The 13371-nt window shown below is 47.6% G+C and overlaps 1 protein-coding gene across 2 annotated transcripts in view; it reads right to left on the bottom strand.

The window, feature by feature from the left end:
- The window catches only part of pwwp2b (PWWP domain containing 2B), a 102628-nt gene extending 98186 nt beyond the window's left edge, over positions 1 to 4442 (bottom strand). Inside the window, exons 1-4 of one of the 2 annotated variants that reach the window (XM_038821599.1) lie at positions 4088 to 4243; positions 2871 to 3282; positions 1432 to 1529; positions 4 to 310 (exon numbers count right to left, since the gene is read on the bottom strand). In XM_038821599.1, coding sequence (XP_038677527.1) covers positions 162 to 310; positions 1432 to 1529; positions 2871 to 3025 — 402 coding nt within the window. In that variant the 5' untranslated portion in view covers positions 3026 to 3282; positions 4088 to 4243 and the 3' untranslated portion in view covers positions 4 to 161. Of the gene's footprint in view, positions 1 to 3; positions 311 to 1431; positions 1530 to 2870; positions 3283 to 4087 lie in introns of those variants that run through there. The other variant, XR_005463714.1, reaches the window with a different exon arrangement.
- Positions 4443 to 13371: the final 8929 nt, after the last annotated feature.

The following is a 13371-nucleotide window of genomic DNA, read 5'->3' as shown; positions in this document are numbered from 1 at the left end:
TGTACGCTTGATTGTCCGAAGTGGTGGCTGGGGCACCCGTTGATTGTAAGTCTGTCTCAATACTAATGGTTGTGGTAGAGGTACACCTTCACAATAAGGTGGAAGGCAAGGCACAGTTTCTGTTAATGGCTGCTGAAGAGGTGAAGCTGGTTCTCTGACTGTTATCTTGGAAAATTGCACTTTGCAAGGCTGTGACTCAGTTTGACAGACTGTCTGTTCTTTACCATCAAGGACTTCACTGGTGCAGGACTCTGCAGGAAACTCCTCTTGCTTGACAAACTGGTTTGGGAGAAAACCGTACAAACCAGACCTAGCAAATACAAGTATTCAAGAAACAACAAAATAAAATGAATAGCCACGCTGACTCGGAACATAATTCATAAAAGTGTATTCATTAATACTGCATGAAAATTCTCATTTTAAATATCTGCACTCAATTCCAATTGCAAGGCTTAAGGTTTTGATATTGCATAATTCAAATAATGAAAATTTAGTTACGTAGCAGATTATGATACTGAAGGCAGCCGAGTCATATTTTCACTATCCTACTGTCTAGATTCCCTGACATTAAAGATTCTAATATTCCAAGGATAGATAGGCTAGAAGTGAGAAAAATAAAGGTTGAAAAAAAAAAACAAAGCACAACCTACTGCTTTTTAAAACTTCTCTATTCTATTTCCAGCAAACATTAGGGAGGAAGCAGATTTGAACACTATCAGATCACATTTGCAAATTAAAAAAAGAGTACTGTTCATGAAATTAAAGAAAATTAGACAAATTTACAATATTTTATTAGAGTGATATTTCAGGTGAATTCACAAGATTAACTGCAGCATTTCCATGACAGTACCCAGGCAGTTTTGATTTGCAAATGATAACTGCCTAGGAGTTATCACATTCAGCTCTACAGCTGCAAAACGCCAGTAATGATAAATAGATAAGCTATGGAGGCTTGGTGGTGGGGGTGGGGGAAAAAAACCATTAAATGATAGTTAAATTTCCCTTCTGGAAAAAAAGGAACTTGAGAAACTCAACGTATTGCTCCTATCACCCACATATGTTATGCATGTCTGCCAAAAACTTGAATTTGAGAACATCTTACAAAAATAGTACAACCAGCTTCTTCTGCCCTAAATCAAAATGAACATCTGGAAAGGTGTGGAAGAGGGGCAGGTGAAGAAAAGAAAAATACATAGATGGGACATTTCATGACTCATCCAAGTGGCCATTATTATACATGCAAATCTTGGGAGAGGGTTGGCAGTATTACAGCCAGAACTGAAATCCCCAATAACAATTAGGAGTGGGAATCTGTTTGTTTTGTTTGATGCTTAACAATTTGTTTCCTTATTGCTGCCCGAATCAATGTTAGCCCTGCACAACTGAGATTGAACCTCAGGCACGCATTTTATTTTAATGGAGTAGACTCACCAGGGAAAAGGATTGCAACTGCACTACAGCTGCTCCACAGTAATGAACATTTTAGGTTTGATTTTATTTCTTGTTCTATTGCAGATTTTTTTCTTGTTCTAAAGAGGGGGGCAGTAGAAGGGGAAAACAAGAGACACAAGACAATATAACCTTTTCCAATGTCATGAAGCCGAATGCAAAAGGTAATTTTTGCCCTCCCATCTCTATCCTTCAAAAGGGCCAAAAATAGTAGTGCACATATTGTGCCTAGTACATACCCAATGTGAAGAGTGTCCTTCAAGTACAATTTGAGCGGAATCAAGCCATAAGTGGAGAACCATTTGTACTTGACAGGGAAGTTGAGAAACAGCAAAATTCTGCAGATTTTTTCTTTCTTTCTTTTTTTAAAAGCTTGATTTCTCTGAACTACACAGGTAGAGCCCACTATTACTATCTAAGGCTTTCTTCCAGTTTGATACATTTGTTTTCTCTTTTGCAATTTTAAAAATATGCACTGGTTACAAAAACATAGCCAAATATCTCTCATTACCACAATGAGATAGGATATCCGGACATATTGTAAGGATCATGCCTAGCTATCCTTAAACAAGGTTTAATGTATAGCATCCAGCCAGTCTGAATAAAACATCTCATGTTTATGCCACGATTAAAAAAGATTTTAAAAATGCACTATTTTATCTTGCAATTTTCACTACATTTTTAGATTAGGGCAATGTATGTGAAAGTCATGATAATAGTTGAATTCTAGGTTTACAAGTCAACCAGGTACCTGCTTGTGAAGATGCATATGAATTTCATGCTGCTCTTTATTAATAAACAATTGGGGGAGGGGGGTCTACATACCATAAGTTGCAATGTAAATTCTTACAATTACTAATGGGAATTTAACCATGTGTTTAAAAAAAATTATGCAGCTGCAAGCTTAAGATAATGGTGTCAATCAATAGGTTAAAAAGTAGGTCATATAGCAGATACAGTAATTGTTTTACTGTACAATGCCCATTCTAAACTAGGTTTTGTAACGGTGTTACTTCAAAGAAATTACATTTGATGATGGAAAGAATTGTTACTCTATACAGTTTTAATTGACCCTGGTCAGATGACACTCCCAAAATCTGAGATTCCTGGTTTGGATGACACTCAAGGGTTCCAATGACAAGTGTGCCATTAATATCATGGTTATGTGAAATGGTGTACTGGACATCATAAAATAGTTCGATGTTGTGATGAACTAGGTTCCACTGAAGGAACTATTTTTAAAAATGATCCCCCCCCCAAAAAAAATCTTTGGTCAAAACCAAGTGTGTGTTTGATCTGATGCCAATTATCCACCCACCCCACCCCCTCTTGGTGCTGAAGGCCTGGTGCTCATTCACTCACTGTCTGATGTGGGTGGTTCCCAGCTCAGGGTGTTGGGTGTGTGTGGAAAGAGGACTTACTTCTTGGCCATGTCTATCAGGATCCCGGTGAAGCTGCTCCCTCCGAAGTTGGTGGACACCACCAAGGTGCCGCTGACGACGTGTTCCACCGTGACCGAGAGCCGAGCGCCCGCACGGAGCCGCCCCGCTGTGGGCTCCGGGCTCAGCGCCGCCATGTTTGTTGGGGGGGGGTAAACGCCGGGGTGCGGGGTTGGGGGAGGGGAATGCTGCGGGAGCAGCGGCGGCGGGCGGGAGCAAGCGCTGCCCCCTCCCCCCACCACCACCCCCCGTGCCTCGCTCTCCACCTGTCAATCAAAAGGCCGGGCTGCTCAGTCACAGGGCCCGGAGCGGAGCGGCAGGCGCATGCGCCCCATCCCCCGGAGCTCGCGGCAGCGAGAGGCTGGAGTCCCAGTTGCTGGAGTACAGCTCCTGTCTGCAAAAAAAAAACCAACATGAAAACACGGATTACAACACATCACACTTTGCAATATTAAAAACAATACTCTCTATTCCCCTCACTTCCCCCACCCAAACATCGGATCTATTTCCTCGGGCTCTCATTTGCAATTTACGCAATTAAAATATAATCCTCATCCAAGCAGAATTGTTTAGGGGAAATTAGAGAGACACTTAATTAGGATTCAGCTGTTTTTATTCTTTGCATGATGGAAATCATACGTATTGTACTTCTGAACAGCTGCTGGTGTTTTGACTATGTAGATGGCTTTCAATTATGGATTATATCAAATTAGTATTCCAAGATCCTCAATAAATACGAAAGGTATCTCCAGGCATCAGCAAATATCTGCTTCTTGCTTTGGTCATAGGCCTATTGAATACAGCCAAGCAGGGTTAAAACAACCATGCAGGCAACTACTAACATGGTCTTAAAAGTACCCATGTATTTTTTTAAACAATTATGCAGAAAGAATCTATAGTGGTAAAACATATACCTTCTGCTTCGTGCTATAAGGATTGGGTTTAAATTACTTCGCAACGCTGGTTTTAGAACAATAGATAAATAAACCCACACTGTTGGCCTACAAAACACACCAGCCAAGTCGCTACAATTAACAAGAAAGTTTAAACTGGTCATTCTGAGACCGAGATCTGTGCACCTTCAACATATCAGGAAGAGAAGATAAAAGAGATTTTACTTTGAAGCCACACCTTAGAGCACCTCTAAAAGCTTTTTTTAAAAAAACGCCACCCCGCAGAAAAAAAGCAATAAATGATACCTGAGAATGCACCGACTGAATACTACATGTAGACGGTTTCCTGAAGGTACACCATTTGAGGTCTTTAAAGCTTCCAGCACCAAACGCCCCACAGTGGCCTAATGAGCAAGATGACTAATAAGGCGATATGTATTGCGGATGCACCAGACAGCGTCCTCTTGTGGCTCCATTACATGTCACTCATCATGGTTAACTATGGCGCTACCAACACATTTTGCTCACTTTACAAGCCAGTTAATTCACTATTGCCTAGCGTTGCTGTTCGACAAATCTCTTGCCAAAAAAAACCTTAAACTGCTGAACACTCCAAAGAGATGAATCAAAGCCAAACTGAGAGATCATTTGTATTTTAAAAATAAATTTAGAGTAGCCAATTATTTTTTTCAATTAAGGGGCAATTTGGCATAGGCTATTTAGCATGGCTAATCCAACATGGCTAATCCAACATGGCTAATCCAAGGCCAGTGTAGACTTTGGAGTTGTGGCTGTGGTGGAGAGTGGCTGCTGCTACTACTTCTTCTTCTTCTCTTCCCCCCCCCTTTCTCCCTCAGTGTTGTTGCTACTGCTACTCGGTTTGCTGCCTGTTACCAGTGTTGGTCGCTGCTAAGCTGCCTGGAGGGATGAGGGAGGGAAAGAGAGGGACAAGAAGGTGAATTCAACATCAAGGTGGGAGTAAAGCCCTTTGGACTGCTTGTTTGCTGGGCCCCTCCTGGGCTGAGGGCCCTGCCCTGTTCTCCCAACTGATCAGTATTTCCTTCAGCTAGGACAAAGCTTTCCTGCTTTTCTCCTGTGTGCTTGTTCCAGGACAGGGGGATCAAGTGGATAATTGTGGTTGCTGAACACCTCCCGGGTTGAAGACCAGCAGCTTCTTTCTGCAGGGAGGAGGATGAGGAGGTCAGTTCCATTGAGCAGTTGTTCCAGGGTAGGAACGCAGACTGTGTTTTTGCTGAACCCTACTTGGGCTGAGACCGCGTGAATCAGCGCCATTTACGTCGGTGGTCGACCTGGGAGCACAGACTGTGTTTTAGCTGGGCCCCCTCCGGGCTGAAGATCTGCCTATACTCTCCATCCTCCCACCCTCCAGCTTCACCGGAGCCTCGGGTGTCTCCTACCTCGGGCATCCTTCAATCTATGGTGCCTCACCCTCATGTGTCGCTAACCTCCTCCCACTGTGTCCCTTGTTCTCTCTTCCCTTCCTTGCCTCGTTCCTCCACATAACTTCCGAGGGGGATAGTACATTGTTCCACCAGGCTCTTCCCTTCACACAACCCCCCCCCCCCCCCCCCCCCCCCCCCCGCAACCAACCCCAAATTTGTATCTCCAATCAATTCCAACACTACAAAGACCACATCAGTGAGTGTGGCACATGCCTGATGGCCACTCCACCTATGTCGATGGCAGGGCCATCCAGAGTCAATTATGTGGGGGTGGTGGCCTCTTCAGCGTCCACTACTCCCGCAGCCCTGCCACCTTTCCAGTTGTGACCCAAAAGCTTGGTGTAAAGTGCTACTCGGCCCGCTCACCACAGAGGTGTATATTTGCGCAATGGCTGGGATCCCTGGCCATTGTTGCTGCCTCCCGCATGTATAGAAAGGTTGTGTTCTTCCTGTTGGCTGAGAGGGTGGTCCACTTTGCCCTTGAAAAGGGGCTCAAGGTGTGTGTGACCTATGTGACGGTGGATTATCCTGCCCTACCTTCACACGGAGCTCTTCCTCTCCTATTTCCAACCACTAGGGTGGTTCGTCCTGAGGTGTCACCGCTCCCTCTTGGCCTGAAGGGTGCCCTCCTGAGGCGCATCTACTCGTTCTGCGCCAGGTGTTCATCCGCCTGGCATGGGAGGAATTATTAGAGGGGGGATTCGACGTCTCCCATCTAGGGGAGACCGTCTGCATTTTCTGGTCTGTGGGTGGTGTGTGGTGCCACAACTGCAACAAGGTGGGGCATGTGAGGAAGAATTGCCCTGCCTCAAAGCCACCACAGACACCAAGGTGGCTGTGGCTAGCACTGCTGGCCCTTCTCGCTCCGTTGATATTACCACCCCAATCCTGCAGGGGAACACCATGCTGGTACCTGCTGACCAATCGGCTGACGGTGTGGAGGAGGGAGGGCATCCACCAGGCCGCAAGGCACGAAAGAAAGCAAGGTGTGGATCAGCTCCAGATACTCCCAACCCCGTCAGCATAGAGACCCCTGTGCCCTAGAACTCTGGCTTTGGGGGAGGGGGGGAATGGATACATCTAGCACCGCGGGCACTTTGTCTCACCAGGGGCCCACTGTCGCCTCCGCATCGGGTACTGGGCCTGTCGTCGTTACGCTGCAGGTCAGAAAGGTGGGGAGGGGGGTGACATTACACCGCGCCCCTGGCAGAAAACAGAGAAGGTCAATCATGTCTTGACCTCTGAGCTGTCGCAGGCCCCCGAGCAGGACACCTCAGGGCCTGCGAGAGGGCTTATTCCACCCAGTGCAATTTTGCACACCAGAGGCATTCTTTTTCACAACGTCGTAGGGCTGTGGGAGCTTCCTGACCTCGGTGTCATTGGGCGGTGGTGGTGAGGAGGGCTCCCCTCTGCCCCAGCCTCCGATGCTGGGCGCCCAAATCTCCATCCTGCAGCTTTTTCCAGAATTGTTTCACAAAATTCAGTGCAGGAAGGAGGCCATTTGGCCCATCGAGACTGCACCGGCCCTTGGAAAGAGCATCCTACCTAAGCCGACACCTCCACCCTATCCGCATAACCCCACCCAACATGTTTTTGAGCACTAAAGGAAATTTAGCATAGCCAATCCACCCAACCTGCACATTTTTGGACTGTGGGAGGAAACCGGAGCACCCGGAGGAAACCCACGGAGACATGGGGAGAATGTGCCAACTCCGCACCGACAGTGACCCAGCGAGCAATCGAACCTGGGATTCTGGAGCTGTGAAGCAACAGTACTACCCACTTGTGCTGCCCGTGTTCCCGGATCTACCTGGTAGCCCGGCGTCACAGGAGGAGCCTGATACCCCGATAGGAGCCTGCGAGGAACCCGTCTGTTGACGATCCAGGGGTAGTAGAATGGCTGCTCGGTGGGGGACATGGGGGATGATTTTGGGTCCATCTGCAGCAAGGCGATAGACCCCCTCGTGCCCGACACTGAGTCGTCCCTCATCCCCCGAGGAGAACTCCAGGATTTTCTTCACATGAACCATGGTTGCTGAAACCTAGTGCAGCTAGCCCTCGACCGGTGGTCGGACTTGGTGCTGCTCATCCAGTCTTCCCGCTCCTGGGTTAAAGAGGCGGAAGATGCGGACGCAACTGAGCAGCGCTGGCTCAAATCTTTCCTCTGTGGACTCCTGAGGGAGCAAAGGGGCCTGAGCACCTCTACTCCCTCCGAGCACTGAACAGGTGATGGTGAAGGTAGCACATTACTATTGACGTGGAGGTGACCATAGCCAGCCTCAAAATTAACGGCAGCAGGGAAGCGCTCCGCAGTTTCCAGATCTTCTCGGACCTCCGGATCACAAATCATTACTTTGGACTCTGCAAGCATTCAGGTCCGGGACGCTACTTGTCGCCTGGATCCTACTTCTGTAGATTGGCACAGAATGGCTCGTTAAGGTTCTCGTTAAGGTTAACTGGTCCCTGTCAACGCCCCTTCGCTTTGGGAAATGAGTGCAGCAGGGCTTCCCCTTGTCTGGCAACTTTGTTCTATTTGTGTGGAGCCTTTCCTGCGCCTCTTCCTGCGAGGACATTGTCGGGACTGCACCTGCGCGGACCGGGCATTGGGGTGGTCCTCTCTGCTTATGCTGATGATGTGCTCCTCATGTTCACCGACCTTGCAGAGGGTGCGAGTGCCAGGCTCTGTACTCCGCCATGTCCTCTGCTTGGGAGTTCATCTTTGCCCAGCGGGGGCAACACGGTGGCACAGCGGTTAGCATTGCTGCCTACGGCGCTGAGAACCCGGGTTCGAATCCCGGCCCTGGGTCACTGTCCGTGAGGAGTTTGCACATTCTCCCCGTGTCTGCATGGGTTTCACCCCTACAACCCAAAAAGATGTGCAGGATAGGTGGATTGGCCACTCTAAATTGCCCCTTAATTGGAAAAATATAATTGGGCACTCTAAAATTAAAAAAAAAAAAAAATCTTTGCCCAGCTGAGGAATACTGACCGGCTAACTGGCAGGAGCTGGAGGCCAAGGTCACCACTCGCTTGAGATGCTGGACTGGACTGCTCCGTGTGCTGTCTTGCAGGGGTCAAGTTCTCATCATAAACCAGCATGTTGTGGTGCCGGCTGGTCACTTTGACCACTGCCTTTGTCACAAAGATCCAGAGAATGCTTGTAGAGTTCTTCTGAGACACGAGGCTGCACTGGGTCATTGCTGAGGTTCAGAGTCTCCCACTTGGGACGGATTAGCAGGTGCCTTCGCACCCAGGTGGTGACCTTCAAACCCTGCAGCAATACCCCTCTAGAATAGTGTGCCTGGCCACGCATTTCTTCTGCCAAGAGCAGAGCCTGAATTATGAAGCGCAGATCCTATTCATAGATCTGCAGGACCTTCGTTACCCTCTGTAGGGGCTGCCCGTCTTTTACCTGTTCTAAGTCTAAAACATGGCCTCGCACCACAGCTCTCTTTCTCCTTCTTCCCACTCTTCCCCCACCCCCTGTCGGGAGTGGTGGCTGTCGTCAGGGAGCTGCTACTCCAGGAATCCGCATCTCCACCAATTCCATTTTGAGTGGCTGGCGGAGGAGTGAGCTGTGGCTGCCGGGGTGACCAGGATCTATGACGTGGTTGGCTGAGGAGCAGGCTGGATGACATGCAATGATTTGGCACAATGAGCTGCGGTGGATGTCCGGCCTACGGCCGATACCTCAAAACAGTCCTGCTCGGACCCGATGGCACTCGTGGTTTGGAGGACACATATGTGTGTGGTGGTATCCCGCCTAGGCGAATCCCTGCCCGGGCGGAATTCCACATTGGCCCCAGGCCCCGAAACCTCCCTCGGGGGCTGATTCCCTACAATCCTAACCACCTCCAGGAAATACCTCCGTGCCTTTTCGCACTGCGCGGGGTGGGGGTGTTTCCTGTATGGGCTGCTGCTGCACACCCTTCGCCTCCTTCCCCTCATCCGGACATGACATGGCGTGCCTTGATGCCTTCCGGTGGCGGAGGTCTCTCTAGAGTCCTCCCTCGCCATCTTTGGGGCCTAGGGTGGAGGGTGTTGCATGCAGCAGTGCCATACAACCACTGATTGTACCGGTTCATGGACTCCCCAAGAAGCCTGCCATTTTTGTGGCCTTGTGGAGTCCGTGGACCATGTCTATGTCACATGTTATGAGCTGCACACAAGTTTTTTTTTGACCAATCTGGAGTTTTGTTTGCACTTTAGTCCCACGCTCCTGATCAATGGGCACCCGGTGTGGAGAGGGGCGGGTATGGCCGAGGACCTCCTTGTAAACCTGGGCCTGGCGAAGCGTGCTATAAACGGGTCCAGGCAGCGGGCGACCAAGAGGGTTGTCCGGCCAGACTGTGCCCCTCGTCCGCAGCTGAATTCCTGGCTGGAAGTCCCTAGAAAGGGAGCATGTGGTGTCCACGGGCACCATCGAGGCATTCCTTGCCTGGTGGGCACCACCGGGCTGGGGTGCTTTATTGACCCCTTTAGCTGCACTCTTACTTGATATTTTTACGTTTCCGTTGATCTTTATGTTCGGGCAGTGCCCCTAACAGAAGTGGCCCTTTTTGCTTTGTCCCCATTTATTTCCTTTCTTATATTTTGTTGGTGGACCTCCAAAAGAGTGGCCAATTCACCTACTGTGCATATCTTTTGTGTTGTGGGGAGTGAGACCACTGGGAGAATGTGCAAGCTCCACAAGGACAGTAACTCAGGGCCAGGATCAAACCCAGGAACGGCACCGTGGCCCAACAAATGATTAAAATTAATTTTTTAAATGCCACTAACAATAACTAAACAAACACCTAAACAGTTGTTGCGTTCGCAATTAGGAACACTGCACTTTCATGGTTGGATGCTAAACCAAGGCGTGCAGTTCCATCTGCAGCATTTTGTTTCTCTACTGAAACTGTAATTAATGTTATGTTTCTTGATATACATAAACATACCCAATAAATGTGTACCCAATGTATGTGGTTTGGGTTTGGTAAAACTCGCCTTCCTCCATAATATCATCTTTGTTGCACCCTTTAATAGTCATTCACTCTGTTCTCCTCCATCACCTCTCCTTGGCGGTACATTTGCCTGGCACTGCCCTGTCATGGTTTGACTTCAATCTATCCCAACATTGTGAGCTCATTTGGAATGGTTTCCCTCGTTATCCTCGTCGTACCTCAATACCTCATTGTGTTTGCCCCCAACCCCCATTTGTGATCTGCACATTGCTCATTCCTGATATTATTTGGAGCTTGGGGCCAGCTTCTGCACCTATGCTAATATTTGCCAGCTTTACCTCACTACCACTACCAACTCCCTCACTGTTACTGTGCCTGTGTGGCATCAAATCACATTGAACATAAATTATTCGAGCTTACTATCAGCAAGATTGAAGGCATTCTATTTGAATCGTAACTCCAAATTCCTCACCCTCTCAGTTAACTGTTCACATTGAACAATCCGTACAAAAGCTTTCCATTCATTTCTTTAAAAATAAATTTAGAGTACCCAATTATTTTTTTTCTAATTTAAGGGGCAATTTTGCGTGGCCAATCCACCTAACCAGCACATCTTTGGGTTGTTGGGGTGAAACCCACGCAGACATGGGAGAATGTACAAACTCCACACTGACAGTGACCCAGGGCAGGGATTCAAACTCGGGTCCTCAGTGCCGCAGTCCCAGTGCTAACCACTGTGCCTCATGCCGCCCCACTTTCCATTCATTTTGACCTGAGAAATGTCACCGTTTGGGAGATGATTGGATTGATGAAATTATGTGTTGTACAGAGGATGCATCTCTTCTCTTCGGCAGTCCCTTCGAATCGAAGATTACTTGCTTCCGTTGTGGTTCAATGGGTTCTGAGATGGCTGATGAATCCAGGGTTTGACCTGCAGTTTCTGCCACATGTGGAGCTGCTGAGGAATGGACTGCCGGGAGGATGAGTTACTTGGAGGTTTTGCCTGCTCTCTCCAGTGCCTCCACTTCACCTCTGTATGTTCCTGACAAAGTCTTGTGATGACTTTCAGTGGGCCCACGATCAGACAGTGAGTGACTTTGAATGAGGATTCCTCCGAGAAGCCTGTAAGCAAACATTCTAGAGTTTATTTGTCATGTTTCTCGCATGGAGAACTCCCTGCCTGCAACTGGGTTAATATCAGCAGCAGTGGGATAAGGTCCTTCAATGGGAGTGGAGGCAGGAAGGTGTAGATATCCTCCTGCCCAATTAAATGCCCCCTGTCACCAAACTTGCCACGGTGAGGGTACAGGACTCTGTTCGTAGTCCTGGTTATATCCATAGCAATGTAAAAGCCTGGATTTAGTTGAAAAACCAATAGCTTTAAAGATGGGCAATATTTCTCTCGCTGGTTGAGTTTTCAGAAGGCATATCTTTCATCTTCAATTTTCTAAACTTTGTCTCTATATTGTTTAGACTTTTCAGTGCATTGGAAACATTTGGCAGCATTTTCCCCAGGCTTTGGGTCCCCAACAGCAGGACCAAATGGGGCTCTGAACCCACACTTGCTGACAGCAAGACTGGCGATGCAATCTTTATAATTGTTTGTCTCCACTTTTGCCATCTTAATAAGAACAGGTGGGCTCCTGATGTTACAGGCCCCATCGGAGGACAGCAGTACAGTGCCCCCATCAGGAGACCTGGGAACATTCTCACAGTTGGAATGTGTCAGGGTGTCATGCCGACACGTCTCGCCTCTATTTTACCAGGTTACCCCACCACCCCAGGGCAGGGAAAATCCAGCCCATAGGAATGGACGTGGGCCATTCAGCCCACTGAGTCTCTTTCTTCATCGATTTAGAAAATACCTGATCTGTACCCCAACTCCATCCATCTTCCTTGGCTTTTGTATCTCTTGTATCAACAACGACTCAGCTGGTAATATGACTTGTCTTTGACTCATAAGCCTCTGGGTTCAAGTCCCTAATGGCTTGAGCACAACAATTAGAACTGACACTTCAGTGCAGTACTGACAGAACATTGCACTGAATGAGCTATCTTGTGTGTTGCTCACGCACAGTCCAGGTCTCACTACAATACAGGAGTGTGCTGACGACAACTGCTTTGTACACAAGGACGTTTATTTACTTGTGGAGCCTCTTTCTTGTCAAACACCCGCTGCTACAATTTGTCCGAGACTCTCTCACTAAAAAAGGCTTCCTCCACCTACCCTACCAGTTCCTTTCAAAATCCTAAGAAACTCAAATCAAAATCAGCCTCAACTTCCTACATTCTCTTAAAAGCAATGTTAAAGTTATTGTATGGGTCACATAATTCCATTGTAAACCGGCATATAACAACCAGCTACTTGTCCCTACCAATAGGTGGCAGGCTAATAGAAATTTCCCAGTTTAATTTTAAGATTTACCTGCATTGTCCATCTATCACATCAAGAAGCCTTAGGTCCCTTAAGCTTTCTTGTGCTGAACTCCGTCTGTGAATTTGTTTGCATTAAAAGGATTTTCTTTTTTTTTAAATTTAGAGTGCCCAATTCATTGTTTCCAATTAAAGGGCAATTTAGCATGGCCAATCCACCTAGCCTGCGCATCTTTGGGTTGTGGGGGCGAAACCCACGCAAACAAGGGGAGAATGTGCAAACACTACACGGACAGTGACCCAGAGCCAGGATCGAACCTGGGACCTCGGCGCCGTGAGACTGCAGTGCTAACCCACTGCGCCACCGTGCTGCCCCCATTGAAACATTTTCACTGTGCTCCCATGTGTGCATTATTTTTCAAGTTGTCTCAGTATTATTTTAAAAATTAAAACAATAATCTCCAACTGCACTTAACGTTGTTCTTCCCACTGTATCTGAAGTGTTGCCTCTCCAAGATCCGCCTACCTGTTTTTTATTTTGATTGCCTTCCTCCACAATATTCTAATTGAACATGTTTCAAATTCTTCACATGTCAAAGTTTTTTTTTTCTGTCTCTTCCCCCCCCCCCCCCCCCCTTGTCTTCGAAACACCAGTGCTTCTCCTTCCCCCATTCTATCCTCCGAATGCCCACTGTTTATTCTGCAGCCGGCAGTGCACGCAATGGCAAATGGATTTTTTGTTTGTGTTGAAGAATTTTTAGTTTGCATTATTGGTCGAATGGTTGCTCAAGGAGAAATGCATCAGTCT

Source organism: Scyliorhinus canicula, chromosome 16, assembly GCF_902713615.1.
Source record: "Scyliorhinus canicula chromosome 16, sScyCan1.1, whole genome shotgun sequence".
Lineage (NCBI taxonomy): Eukaryota > Metazoa > Chordata > Chondrichthyes > Carcharhiniformes > Scyliorhinidae > Scyliorhinus > Scyliorhinus canicula.
Note: the sequence above shows the minus strand (reverse complement) of the source record. Positions and strands in the feature narration are given on the sequence as shown.